This window comes from Periplaneta americana, chromosome 6, assembly GCF_040183065.1.
Source record: "Periplaneta americana isolate PAMFEO1 chromosome 6, P.americana_PAMFEO1_priV1, whole genome shotgun sequence".
Lineage (NCBI taxonomy): Eukaryota > Metazoa > Arthropoda > Insecta > Blattodea > Blattidae > Periplaneta > Periplaneta americana.
In genome coordinates this window covers 33845483-33858562 of record NC_091122.1, presented here as the reverse complement: position 1 = coordinate 33858562, position 13080 = coordinate 33845483, and the positions used below count along the sequence as shown (strand labels likewise).

At 35.8% G+C, this 13080-nt stretch overlaps 1 protein-coding gene across 1 annotated transcript in view; it reads left to right on the top strand.

Moving 5' to 3' along the window:
• Positions 1-13080, top strand: part of LOC138701187 (uncharacterized) — a 151947-nt gene that overhangs the window by 103266 nt on the left and 35601 nt on the right. The window contains exon 2 of the mRNA XM_069827818.1: positions 8572-8887. Coding sequence (XP_069683919.1) covers positions 8572-8887 — 316 coding nt within the window. The remainder of the gene's footprint in view (positions 1-8571; positions 8888-13080) is intronic.

The following is a 13080-nucleotide window of genomic DNA, read 5'->3' as shown; positions in this document are numbered from 1 at the left end:
AGACGTTTGAGATGGGCAGGACATGTAGCACGTATGGGCGAATCCAGAAATGCATATAGAGTGTTAGTTGGGAGGCCGGAGAGAAAAAGACCTTTGGGGAGGCCGAGACGTAGGTGAGAAGATAATATTAAAATGGATTTGAGGGAGGTGGGATATGATGGTAGAGACTGGATTAAACTTGCTCAGGATAGGGACCAATGGTGGGCTTATGTGAGGGCGGCAATGAACCTCTGGGTTCCTTAAAAGCCAGTAAGTAATAATAATAATAACAATAATAATAATGAGGATGATAATGATGATGATAATGATAATAATAATAATAATAATAATAATAATAATAATGCACTTTACAATATCATAATAATTTGAAGCATAATGTGGAATTTATACGGGTTCTGAAGTGAAAAATAATTGGGATTTTTAGAACAAAATTGGAGAATTATTAGATATACCTATTTGCGTTTTGGGCTTTTACAATGAATATGAACAGAATTAGACTTTTGAGTAATCCACCATGTCCTAGAAGTTGACATTTCCAACGTTTCGGAACTACATACAGGTTCCATTATCAGGGCAGATGTGTATGACCAGAGGGGTCGTCTATTCTGTCGGACACTGTTTGGGACGGTCAGAGATAACGAGCCCAACAGAATAGACGATATTTCAGATCTTAAATATTTACCCTGATGATGGAACCAGTATGTATTTCCAAAACGTTGAAAACGTTAATTTCCAGGGCACTGTAGAATATCTAATAATCTATTTCTGAATAATTTTATACTTTTAGCATTTCATAATTTAATACTAATTTGTGATTTGCATTTTAAATAAATAATAAATAAATACGGTTTTATAATTTAATAATATTGTGACATTTTCACGGATTTTATAATTGAATGATTTAATATTTTTACTGGTTGATATTAGAAGAATAATTTGAAAATTTCGGGATTGAGTAGTTCACAGTTCAAAATCCTAAATTATTCTTCACAACCTAACCGCAATCACTATAAAACTAAAAATTTGTATAATTTGATTTTCTGTAGTCAATTTTACATCACCAGTTGTCATTCGAACAGTCCACTCGAGTGCATACCTCATTGTTTTGTAGAATTGTCGCCATGTAATGTGTCCGCGACGCAGTAACCAATTTCTGGTCCGTCACGCCTACCTTCAGATCACGTGACGGGAGTCTTCCCCTTTCTACTCTCCTCTCCCCGATACTGCTCCCAGCCGCTCAGACACGCTCAACTCTCATGTGGCTTGCACCGTCTGCTGATTTGCCAACCTTGTGCAGGAGTTGTATTGGCACGATAGCCACCTCATCCCGATCCTGTTCTTGCCTTCGCGAGTGCATGAAAATACACGAGAGCCACTGTATTCTCCCAAACTGATCAGGCTGTAAGCACAATCTAGTATATACAATCACGAAACTTGAGTTGTGAGGTTGCTAGGAACAAAAGACTGTGCCGGTAATATTTCGCATTGTCTGCAATGAGGCGATATTAGCGATCCTAGTGGTCAGCAATTATCCATGGATGCATATTTACTATGTATTGAGCTTCGTGGCTGTATATACTAGACTGTGCTGTAAGCTCCACCTTCCCGTCCGCTCTCCCGCCACCATCTGCGCACCTCGCGGACAAATTACATGGCGACATCTCTAGTTTTATACGACTCTGAAACAGATAATGAGATTTCTTCATCAGCTGAAAACAAGATGATCTTACGAAGTGTTTATGACATAATTTAAAAATATGTGATTAATTAAAACCAAGAAAAGTTTTCTTGTGAATGGAATCCGCACGCAGCTTGCCAGTAAGATAAAGATCGCATGGGAGACAAACAGATGCCGAAATTACTCGTCTGAAGAGGTTCAAGTGGGTTGAACACATGCCTTCGCCGAAAGAACAAAGAAATGTATAGCCTAGAATACATAAAAGAGGGGGCCCTCACAAAACGGGAGATAATGGATATGCTATCGCATGTTTGCGTACAAGGTCTCAGTTTTAAATCGGTGCGTTTTTTCTCTTGCAAGAATAACATATTTTCAGGGCTGTTTTCAATGTAAGACCAGGCGATGTTGGTTTAACACTACGAGGCTACTTCTGAGAGAAAACTTGATACTTAAATTTTCACGTTTACATTAATGTTTTCAAAAGAAGTTGTAAAATTGCCGTCGGGCAATCTAATGCTCCGGTCCCATATTTAAGTCACATTGTAGTTCATGGAATCTTGTTTAACACTTGTCAGGTTGCGCAACTTCGGCTTAACCCATGACATACAGTATAATAAATATTGTAACTATGCCTTTGTAAAATTAACAATTAATATGTAATGTATTTTATTATTATTATTATTATTATTATTATTATTATTATTATTATTATCATCATCATCATCATAATCGCTATCTCTGTTTTTCTTTCTTTCTTTTTTTCTTGTATTAGCTCGATGAGATCTATAGTGTTCTCTTGATCCTCTACATGGCTTTAATTTAATTTGTATTATTTTCATCAGTGTTTTTATTTCTTTTTTGTATTTATATGTGCTATCTGGTAGGATGGAAGAGAAGGCCTTATGGCCTTAATCCTGTCAGATTAAATAAATGAATAACTAAATAAACGAATAATAAATAAATAAGTAAATAAGTAAGTAAATAAGTAAATAAATAAGTAGATAAATAAATAAGTCCAATAAATAAATAAGCAAATAAGTAAATAAATAAATCTGTTCTGATAAATAATCGCCGACTGCATTAACTGTCTTCTCTTAAAATTCGTAATTAGTTTCCAATGTCAGTATACGACTTTTATTTGTGGCAATGTTAGTAAGATAGCCTAATGTTTAGAAATATTATTCAGCACATTAATTTATTCTTCTTCATTATAACAATACAATTATATTTTAATTGATAATATGAAATATATTTAAAAAATATATTTCACTTCAAATTAGGTACTGCTACGTTTTTATTGTATGATTTTAATTATATTTTCTAAACTACCTTCATATTTTTATAATTTGATCATGATGTAATTTCTTTGAATGATTAAGAACCCATATTCGTATATTTAAATTCGATAGGGGATTTCTTAATTTTTCATCTAGAATTTTTATAATGAAATGCAAATATATGACTAATCTCTTATTTAAGTTACGTTTTTCTTCTATCACTTAATAAATTCTACACTCTTACAGTGTGGACATATTCTTTTCGTTTTGCTCTCCTTGTTAGTTTGTTCGTTATACTATGGTTTGTTCCATTTATTCGTCATTTGTTTCATTAGGTTAAAAAAATCGTACTTCATTTCTTAGTTTATAATGATAATCTACTTATCCAGAACTTTTTAAAGCAACTAGAATTTGGTTATTTTGGGCGTATTTTCCTTCTTAAAACAGTTACTACAATTGGTTCACAGATACGTTTCAAATATCTATCAAATATTTTTGAAATTTATATTTATTTATATCTTTCGTGAAGTTGCTGATAAAGCTAAGGGTTCATTCATTATTTAATCAGTTAACTGTCATAACTTCTCATATGTTTTTTTTTTTTTTTTGGCCTTTCTTAGAACTCTCTTCAATAACGGTCCTCCCTGATCGTGTGGCCATTACAGGATATGTACAAAAAAATACCTGTAATTTTACCTCGAATTTTTTAGCGTAGTCTCGTTCATGTGTACATCTACTATCTATAGAATATACTGCTTTCCATTTAGGCCAGGGCCGGGCATGAGAGCGGCTCCATTTAGTCGGCCAGAGCTGCTCTCGCTCCGCAAGGCACTTCAATTCCAAGCCAGAGCGGAACGCTCACGCAGTGGCGGACTCGCATTACAGCTACCTTCCCTGCATTAATGTAACAAGAGCCACGGTTGTTCTAGTCATTCAGTCTGTCAGTACATAATAGTTTATAAGGATATTACATCAATGCATTGTACATTACAGAATTTATAACACTCTCATTAATTTAATGGAATAAACTTCGCTCTATGCACACACACAAATCATTAGGCTTATTTACATAATCCATACGCACATACTCCAATCTCCTCACCACGGTTCTACGAGACAGGCGTATGGCTTCCACTTCCCCTACTTGCTGTGGACAGAGTTCATCTGCCAATATAATTAAACATCGCTTGATGAAGTTACCTTCGTTGAATGTTTTCAATTTCTTCGCAATTTCGTGGAAAATTTTGTAGCTAATTCTCATAGCCGATTAACTAAGTGCAGTATTGTCATTCTGTTAAAATATAATACAATGTGATATAATATAATATAATATGATATGATATGATATATGATATGATATATGATATGAATGATATGATATATGATATGAATGATATGATATATGATATGAATGTTATGATATATGATATGAATGATATGATATATGATATGAATGTTATGATATATGATATGAATGATATGATATATGATATGAATGATATGATATATGATATGAATGATATGATATATGATATGAATGATATGATATATGATATGAATGATATGATATATGATATGAATGTTATGATATATGATATGAATGAATGATATGATATATGATATGATATGATATGATATGATATGATATGATATGATATGATATGATATGATATGATATGATATGATATGATATATGATATGATATGATGTGACCATAAATTAATACAACTTAAAGAAAATGTTTCTCAGGTACATTATATTAGAGTATTTATTCGATATTTATATTGCATTAAAAGTTATTATAGTATATTTAGTAATATATAATTTTAAATTATGCAAATATTATGATGTATCATAGTATAGTATATCATATTATATATCACGAACTGTAATATACTATAATTACAGTTCATGATATATATATATATATATATATAATATGATATATGATATATCATGAACTGTAATATACTATACTATGATATATCATAATACTTATATAATTTAAAATTATATATTACTAAATGTGTAACCTATAATGCAATGCAAATATCAAATAGATACTTTAGTATAATGTACCTGAGAAACATTTTCTTTAAGTTGTATTAATTTATGGCGTTCATTACCAACATATTTGTCATATTCAGCAGCATGTTGTAAAGAATAATGTCGTTGGATATTGAACTTCTTAATCAGTAGGAGTGCTTTATGACAAATTAAACACTTTGCTAATCCACTGCTCTCTACCAAAAAGAACTCCTCCTCCCATGATACATTAAAAGCATTGGAATAGCGGGACGGTTTAGTGTATGAGCGGAAGCTCCGTCTTCAAAGTTCGCCATCACACTGCAGAGTCACCACTGCACCGATACTGAATGACGTACAGTATGCATACGTTAGAGCGCTCGCAAGACCCGCTCTTTAAAGCACACAGCGCTCATTTCTCAGAATCACGTAGGCTAAGTAAATCCACTTTTGTCACCATTATTGGAATTTAGCATATACCGTTCAACGTTATGTTTAAGCAGCTCAGGAACTGAAAAATAGTGATAAACTTAAAATGTATGAGCAAATATGTGTCATATAATATGACATTTTCTTTTATCATTTAGATTGCTACAAGCTCTTCCTTAAATTCTTACCTTAGCTCAAGTTTCACTTTCATAGAATAACGATGGAAGAACTATTGTTTTATAAATTTTAATTCTTTTTCTAGCTTCGGTGTTAATATGTTTATATAGTCTATTGTGTTGCATACGCGTCTAAAACATTTGGCCCACTTTCTATTCGGTAAAAGAGACCATGAATTAAATGGAGAGGAGATACTAAATGCTCATATTATTTGAATCTAAATGCAAGAAATGAAAACAATTTTTCTCGTCGAGCTAATTTAATCCACCATTATGAAGACTGATGGGTATGCTCAATTTCTGCACAAGATCACAAGATAAGACGAGTAATCCTGATAAGATCGTTGCAGATCGATGGCTATCGATGACAATGTGCACTGAATGGCAAACTGAGGACCCTTGCGTCCCAGTCAGGTGCTGCGTGCGTGCTTCAGGACAGAGGGTCCCCTGAACCGTGAAAGTGGGTCGCAGTCCGTTTGTCAACGATGCATACACTCGGCGAGGTTTGTGAAACTTAAAACTCAAGGTAATCGCTCTTTCCATATTAAACTCCCATGTCGTCCGATTCAGCAGAACAATATTTACTTGGTTTTCTACAAGAAAAATTGCTTGCAACATGAGTGCCGCGTACACAAGACTTTCTTCATCTGTTCCTCGGGAAATAGGCCAGCGTTTTCCAATGTTACAAGCCGCTGCGCCCCACCGGACATAGAGCATCATACTAATTAGCTAAAACACTTGACTGATTTAGACCCGAAGGCCCAGTGTTTGAAAAAAGCAAAAGTAATAAATAACTGATGAAGTGATTAATGGAAAGCTAAGCTGTGACGTGTACATTCCTCGTCTTATGTTTATAAATCGATCATTAGAGCCATTTCATAAGATATCTCATGTAAAAATACTTTTATATAGAGCCCGAATGTTTAGGCATTTATTAAACTAGGCAGGCATATAGGTACTAAAAATAGTAAAATAGGCAGCGAAATAGGCATTTGTTATTCATGGAAACAGACAAAAAATAGACAAATACTTAATAAACTATCCCATACGGTACTCACTTTCCTTGGTTACATGTCACAACAAGATGCTTTTTTTAAGTTGTCAACTGTCATAGTGAGCCTCCTGTCAGAGAAAACTTTTTCATGGTGGAAAAAGATCTTTCTACGTCTACTGAAGTGATTGGAGCAAACTTAAAACAACTTATTTCAGAAGGACTGTCTGTACTTTCTTTCAGAGATCGAGAAAAACAGACTGTGTATTGTCTCAAAAAAAAGGGTTGTGAGAAGGGATTAGAGATTTCAAAGTACGCGTGACTTGTGCGTGCAAGCGACAACAGTAACGGGACCTGGAGACTTGCTTTTAATACTCCCCTCATTCCCTCTCTTTCGCTGGTAAACACCGAAGTGGCCTGAGCACTGAGGGTTATACTGTTCAAATATCTTTGTTAAGTGGCATAAAAGATGTAATCGGCAGGGGAGAAAAGTTTACGACTTCTTGGAAACATATGTATTGCTGGAAAATAAGATTTTCAGCAAATATTTGTGTGAGGTGAATATATATTTTTAATTTGTACAACCGTTCTTTTTTGTTTTTTGATATACCGTCGAGCGGGGTGACTTTGTGCCATGAGGGTGACTTTGTGCCATTCGCGCATTTCATAAAAAAAACGTGAGGAAGTAGTCTTTAAAACCATCACAAGGTTTTAAAGACTACTAAACGTAAGGAAGTAGACTTTAAAACCTTGTCACTGTCTTAAAGAATACTTTCATACGTTTTTCGCGAATGGCACAAAGTCACCCCTCGCGACGGTAATTTATGTACGGTTTATTTTAAGTGCTATAAAAATATAGAAAATGTACAATAACGACGTAAAAAGGCTTAAAAAAGGCATTTAATCTTAAAATAGGCAACGGGAGCTAAAATAGGCAAAAAAAGGCAAAAAAGGCAAAATAAAAATTGGGCCTATCGTTCCCAAATGTGTGGAAACGTGTTTATCTCTAATAGGTCTTTCATACATACACCCAGTTTAAAAGGAAAGGCATTTTGCTTAACATCCGGGCTCTATAATAATATTTCCAGGTACTTCTTCTTTACTAGTTACATCTTTCTTTTTTGTGTAATTTATCTTCGTTATCCTCATACAATAGAACCCCAATTATCCGTCAGCCAATTAACCGATTGTTGGATTATCCGTATGTCTTTCTCTTGCTTTTTTTTTTTTACTGCTGAAATATTACTATGCATTATATTAGCACGTTATTTTCCTAGAGTGTTATTACAAGACTTTATCACACAATATGGTCTAATGTTCGAGTTGTCGTATTGTATAACTTCTGTATAAAAATTCTTCTACGGATGTGAAAATAAATATTGTTGTGCTAAGTACCGAAAAAAAAGTGTAGGCCAAAAAAAATGAGTGGTTTGGGGAAAGAGAAACTGTGACTCATCTCTCTCTCTCAGAGATTGGAGTGTATAAAGTATAGGCTATAAATCTACAACACGAGACCTCCATTATTCCTATCTTTCCACAGACAGACACTTTCCCTTAAAAATCCGTCTTTGACAACCAGACTTACCTAGATTAGTAGACTTCTCATCCACTACCTAGCATCTTAAATACAAGACCATGGAGGAATTTACGAAAAATTTTCATGGTACGGATTATCCGATTTTTTCGATTAACCGTTCAGCCTACCCCCTTCATTACGACGGATAATAGAGGTTCTACTGTATCTTCCATTCTTTTCATTCTCTCCTCTACGCCACATTTCTCCACTTTCATTCACTAACTACTTCTGTTGTTCCTACGTTTCATTTCCCTCATGCCGCCGATCCTGCTCCTTCTCAAATCCATTCACCTCCTGCCGATTCTGCTCCTCCATTCATAATCTGCCGATTCTGCTCTTTCTGTTTGGATCTGTATACACTAAATCGACACGACTTGATGTAAACGGCCACTAAAGCGAGGAGTTGTGTACGATTGCAGACGCGGGCGACTCGTACGAGGACTACGACCCGTGCGCGGATGACTCCGCGGCGCTCTACTCGGACGACTCCACGGCGCTAGCCAGCAGCGGCAGCTACGGCAGGGAGGTGTACAACCCTCGGCTAGAGTGCCAGCTGTACTCGCCCTCAGTGATGCTCCGCCGGGCTCCCAGCCGCCACTCCGAGCAGTCGCTCGTGTACGTGTACGAGACGGGCTCGCGACGGAGGAAAATGGCGCTGCCGAAGGGCAACTTGGGGGCGCCTGCACCACTCCTGCGGAGGAACAGCACCAACAGCCACCATCTCACCAACTACAGGTACAGCGTACGGTCAGGGAGGTGTCACTAGAATTGCAAGGTGTCCCGCGCAGTGGTTTCCAACCTCATGAGTGTCGCGGATCCCTTGAAGATTATATTTCATTTTGACGAACCCCAAAATATTTTGTATAATTTAAGCTGGTAATCATGTTCTACTCATTAAACATTTGCACAAAATTGTGAATTATAGATTTAAAAAAAATTGTCAACGATATTAAATATCAGTTTTAGCTTTTGAATATAATTTGAAAATACAAAAATATTAAATTACTTTATGTTGTAGCCCTATCATATCTTTGATGTGAAAATGAAGCCAGTTTTTTAGAATTATCATAAAATATCAATGGGATAGTTGACGTCTTTGCTGTGAAAAATCAAATCAGTTGTTTAGACTTACCATATGGTTATCAGCAGGGCGGCGATTTTTATGCCCTAAAAAGGTCCTAAAAATGGCCTATAAAATGACCCAAGAAAGTTAGAAAATGACCTAAAATGCTGAAAAATGACCTAAGAATAAACAATCCTATAATCTACACAAGTATATAGTAAAAGTCCAGCATTAACTTAACAGCTGTCCAGATTGTCTAGTATGGTACTCCTATATAAAAGTATAAAATTTTCCATACGAGCACAAATTTTCCCACAACCTACAGTATGAACTACAATTAATAATTAATTAGACTATAATTAAATGTTTAACTACAATAAAAGAGAAGGATAAATGTATCACTCACCTAATCTCCTCCATATCTAGCATAGTGTATCTCAATGACGGAGACTAAAATGGACTTTTGCGACTTCAAAGGACCTGCAGTTCAATTCCTTTGTTTGGAAGGCAGAGCGTACAGCTACTCAGCCGAGAGCTTCATCTCCTATTCTATTTCTCTTCTTCATCTTGATGTCAGTAACTATCGAGATAATCCTGTCAGATTCGGCATTTGAATGGGATAGTGTCAGTACTAATTTTGTGAATTTTCCTATATTGGGAAATTTTAGTTCTTCATTGAAATCTTTAGCTTAAATTACTTGAAAAATCACTAAAAAAATTAAAAGATGACCAAAAAAGCCCTCAAAATTTAAAAAATGACCAAAACTGCCATCAAAATTAAAAGAATACTTGAAAGATTATAACTGCGAAAAATGACTTTAAAACTCTACATTTCTGTAACCAGCAACTCGTATCCAGGATTTATATATCTGTAACCAGCAACTCGTATCCAGGATTTATATATCTGTAACCAGCAACTCGTATCCAGGATTTATATATCTGTAACCAGCAACTCGTATCCAGGATTTATATATCTGTAACCAGCAACTCGTATCCAGGATTTATATATCTGTAACCAGCAACTCGTCTCCAGGATTTATATATTTGTAACCAGCAACTCGTATCCAGGATTTATATATCTTGAACCAGCAACTCATATCCAGGATTTATATATCTGTAACCAGCAACTCGTATCCAGGATTTATATATCTGTAACCAGCAACTCGTATCCAGGATTTATACATCTGTAACCAGCAACTCGTACCCAGGATTTATATATCTGTAACCAGCAACTCGTATCCAGGATTTGTATATCTGTAACCCGCAACTCGTATCCAGGATTTATATATCTGTAACCAGCAACTCGTACCCAGGATTTATATATCTGTAACCAGCAACTCGTATCCAGGCTTTATATATCTGTAACCAGCAACTCGTATCCAGGATTTATATATCTGTAACCAGCAACTCTTATCCAGGATTTATATATCTGTAACCAGCAACTCGTATCCAGGATTTATATATCTGTAACCAGCAACTCGTATCCAGGATTTATATATCTGTAACCAGCAACTCGTACCCAGGATTTATATATCTGTAACCAGCAACTCGTATCCAGGATTTATATATCTGTAACCAGCAACTCGTATCCAGGATTTATATTTCTGTAACCAGCGACTCGTATCCAAGATTTATATATCTGTAACCAGCAACTCGCATCCAAGATTTATATATCTGTAACCAGCAACTCGTATCCAGGATTTATATTTATGTAACCAGCAACTCGTACCCAAGATTTATATATCTGTAACCAGTAACTCGTATCCAGGATTTATATTTATGTAACCAGCAACTCGTACCCAGGATTTATATTTATGTAACCAGCAACTCGTACCCAAGATTTATATATCTGTAACCAGCAACTCGTATCCAGGATTTATATTTATGTAACCAGCAACTCGTATCCAAGATTTATATATCTGTAACCAGCAACTCGTATCCAGGATTTATAGTTCTGTAACCAGCAACTCGTATCCAGGATTTATATATATATATATATATATATATATATATATATATACTGATATTGCAAATAATGTAAGGAAAAAAAAGATGATATGCCATCAAAATCCGCGTCCTGGTTATCAGTGTAATAGTTGATGTTGCTAAATAATCTATTAGTTGATATAGCGTCATTAAATAACTAAATATGTATTTCTGACCCAACTATCCTAGAATCTTTTAAACTTCTACCTTATATAAAAATAGATATTTTTCTAATAAACTTGTTTTAGAATACATTTTGAACTTGTTATTCATTCGCTTATAATTTCTTTCCCCTTATTATCGGATCAGGAGGCGAACGCATCTACCGTCTGAGCTACGCCAATGGCTGCCAATTACTGATATTGCGCTAACAATGAGAGCGGTAATGATAGAGACAAAATATATTTTTAAATATTTAACCGGTTTTTTATTTATTGTTCTTGCTGATATGTACATCTATTATCAGGCAGTACATCTCACTTGACGATATGTGTCAGATAAAAAACAATTGTACGTATTCATCTGAAGTCTGATTAGTGTAATATGTAGCTAATTGGCGATGAATGCGATGGAGGGGAAAGGAACTGGCCACTCTACCCCTTTATCTCCTGGCCTAGTTGCCTCGTAAGTGGTGCCATGTTGGTATCACTTGTGAGGTTCAGACCTGTCTTCGGACAGTTGACTAAACAACAAAACAACGTCCACACCTGTGGAGTAACGGTCAGCGCGTCTGGCCGCGAAACCAGGTGGCCCGGGTTCGAATCCCGGTCGGGGCAAGTTACCTGGTTGAGGTTTTTTTTCGGTGTTTTCCGTCAACCCAATACGAGCAAATGCTAGGTAACTTTCGGTGCTGGACCCCGGACTCGCTTCACTTCATTTTATTCAGACGCTAAAATAACCAGAGATGTTGATACAGCGTCGTAAAATAACCCAATAAAATAAAATAAAAATAAATAAAACAACATTCTCACATGTCAATGAAATCTTTAGTGATATTACTCAGGAATTGCTACAATTCTCGGTTTTAGTGGTTGATATATCGCCCGGTTTTCACTTTTTGTAATTCAAAGTGTTCCGCTGTTGCTGGAAGTGATCCAGTTATTCGTGGGAAAGGAATAAACCTCCAGCACCAAATCAACCGTACAGCAGTCCTGCACAACGGCACGTATGGTAACCACAAACACATATGAAAACACTGGTAGGAGCATCGTTTGCAGTGATGGGTCAGGTCGCCAAGTAACCGATCCGACGATTCCAGAAACGGAGCTCGAAACGGGACGCAATGCCGCGAATTGTGCGTGATCAGCATCTGCACTATCGGAGGCATTCAACTGTTACCACTGTCATTTGTACAGCTATTAAATATTCTAAGTTCGTCTGATCGGAAAAGAATTTCCCTTGAGACTGTATAACATACAGACAAGAAAATTAAATAACTAATCCGTTCTTTGTGTGTATCACGACAATGTTATTTAGTTATTTAATGACGCTGTATCAACTACAGTACAACCTCGATAAGACGCGCCCGCTTATTACGCTATCCCGTGTAATACGCTTTTTTGTCCGGTCCCTGTATATTTAATATATAACGCCATTATAAAATACCCAGTTTGTTGTGCTCAAGTCCCGCATAATACCCTGTTTTTGTGGAATATTTTCGATGTAATTTTCAGCAATGTACTGTGACAGCAATGAAACACCTTAGTCATTGCCATTAACCTCAAAAGTATTGGTATTCGACTCCTTACCTGCGCGGTTAAAGCCTACATATAGTTACAATACCCCACCCTCTTGCTAATCCTCTCTCTCTCAAACAGCATTCCTCACTCGGCCGTAATAAAATTCTGGAAATGTTTGCTGGGCAGTTTGTTGTCCTTCT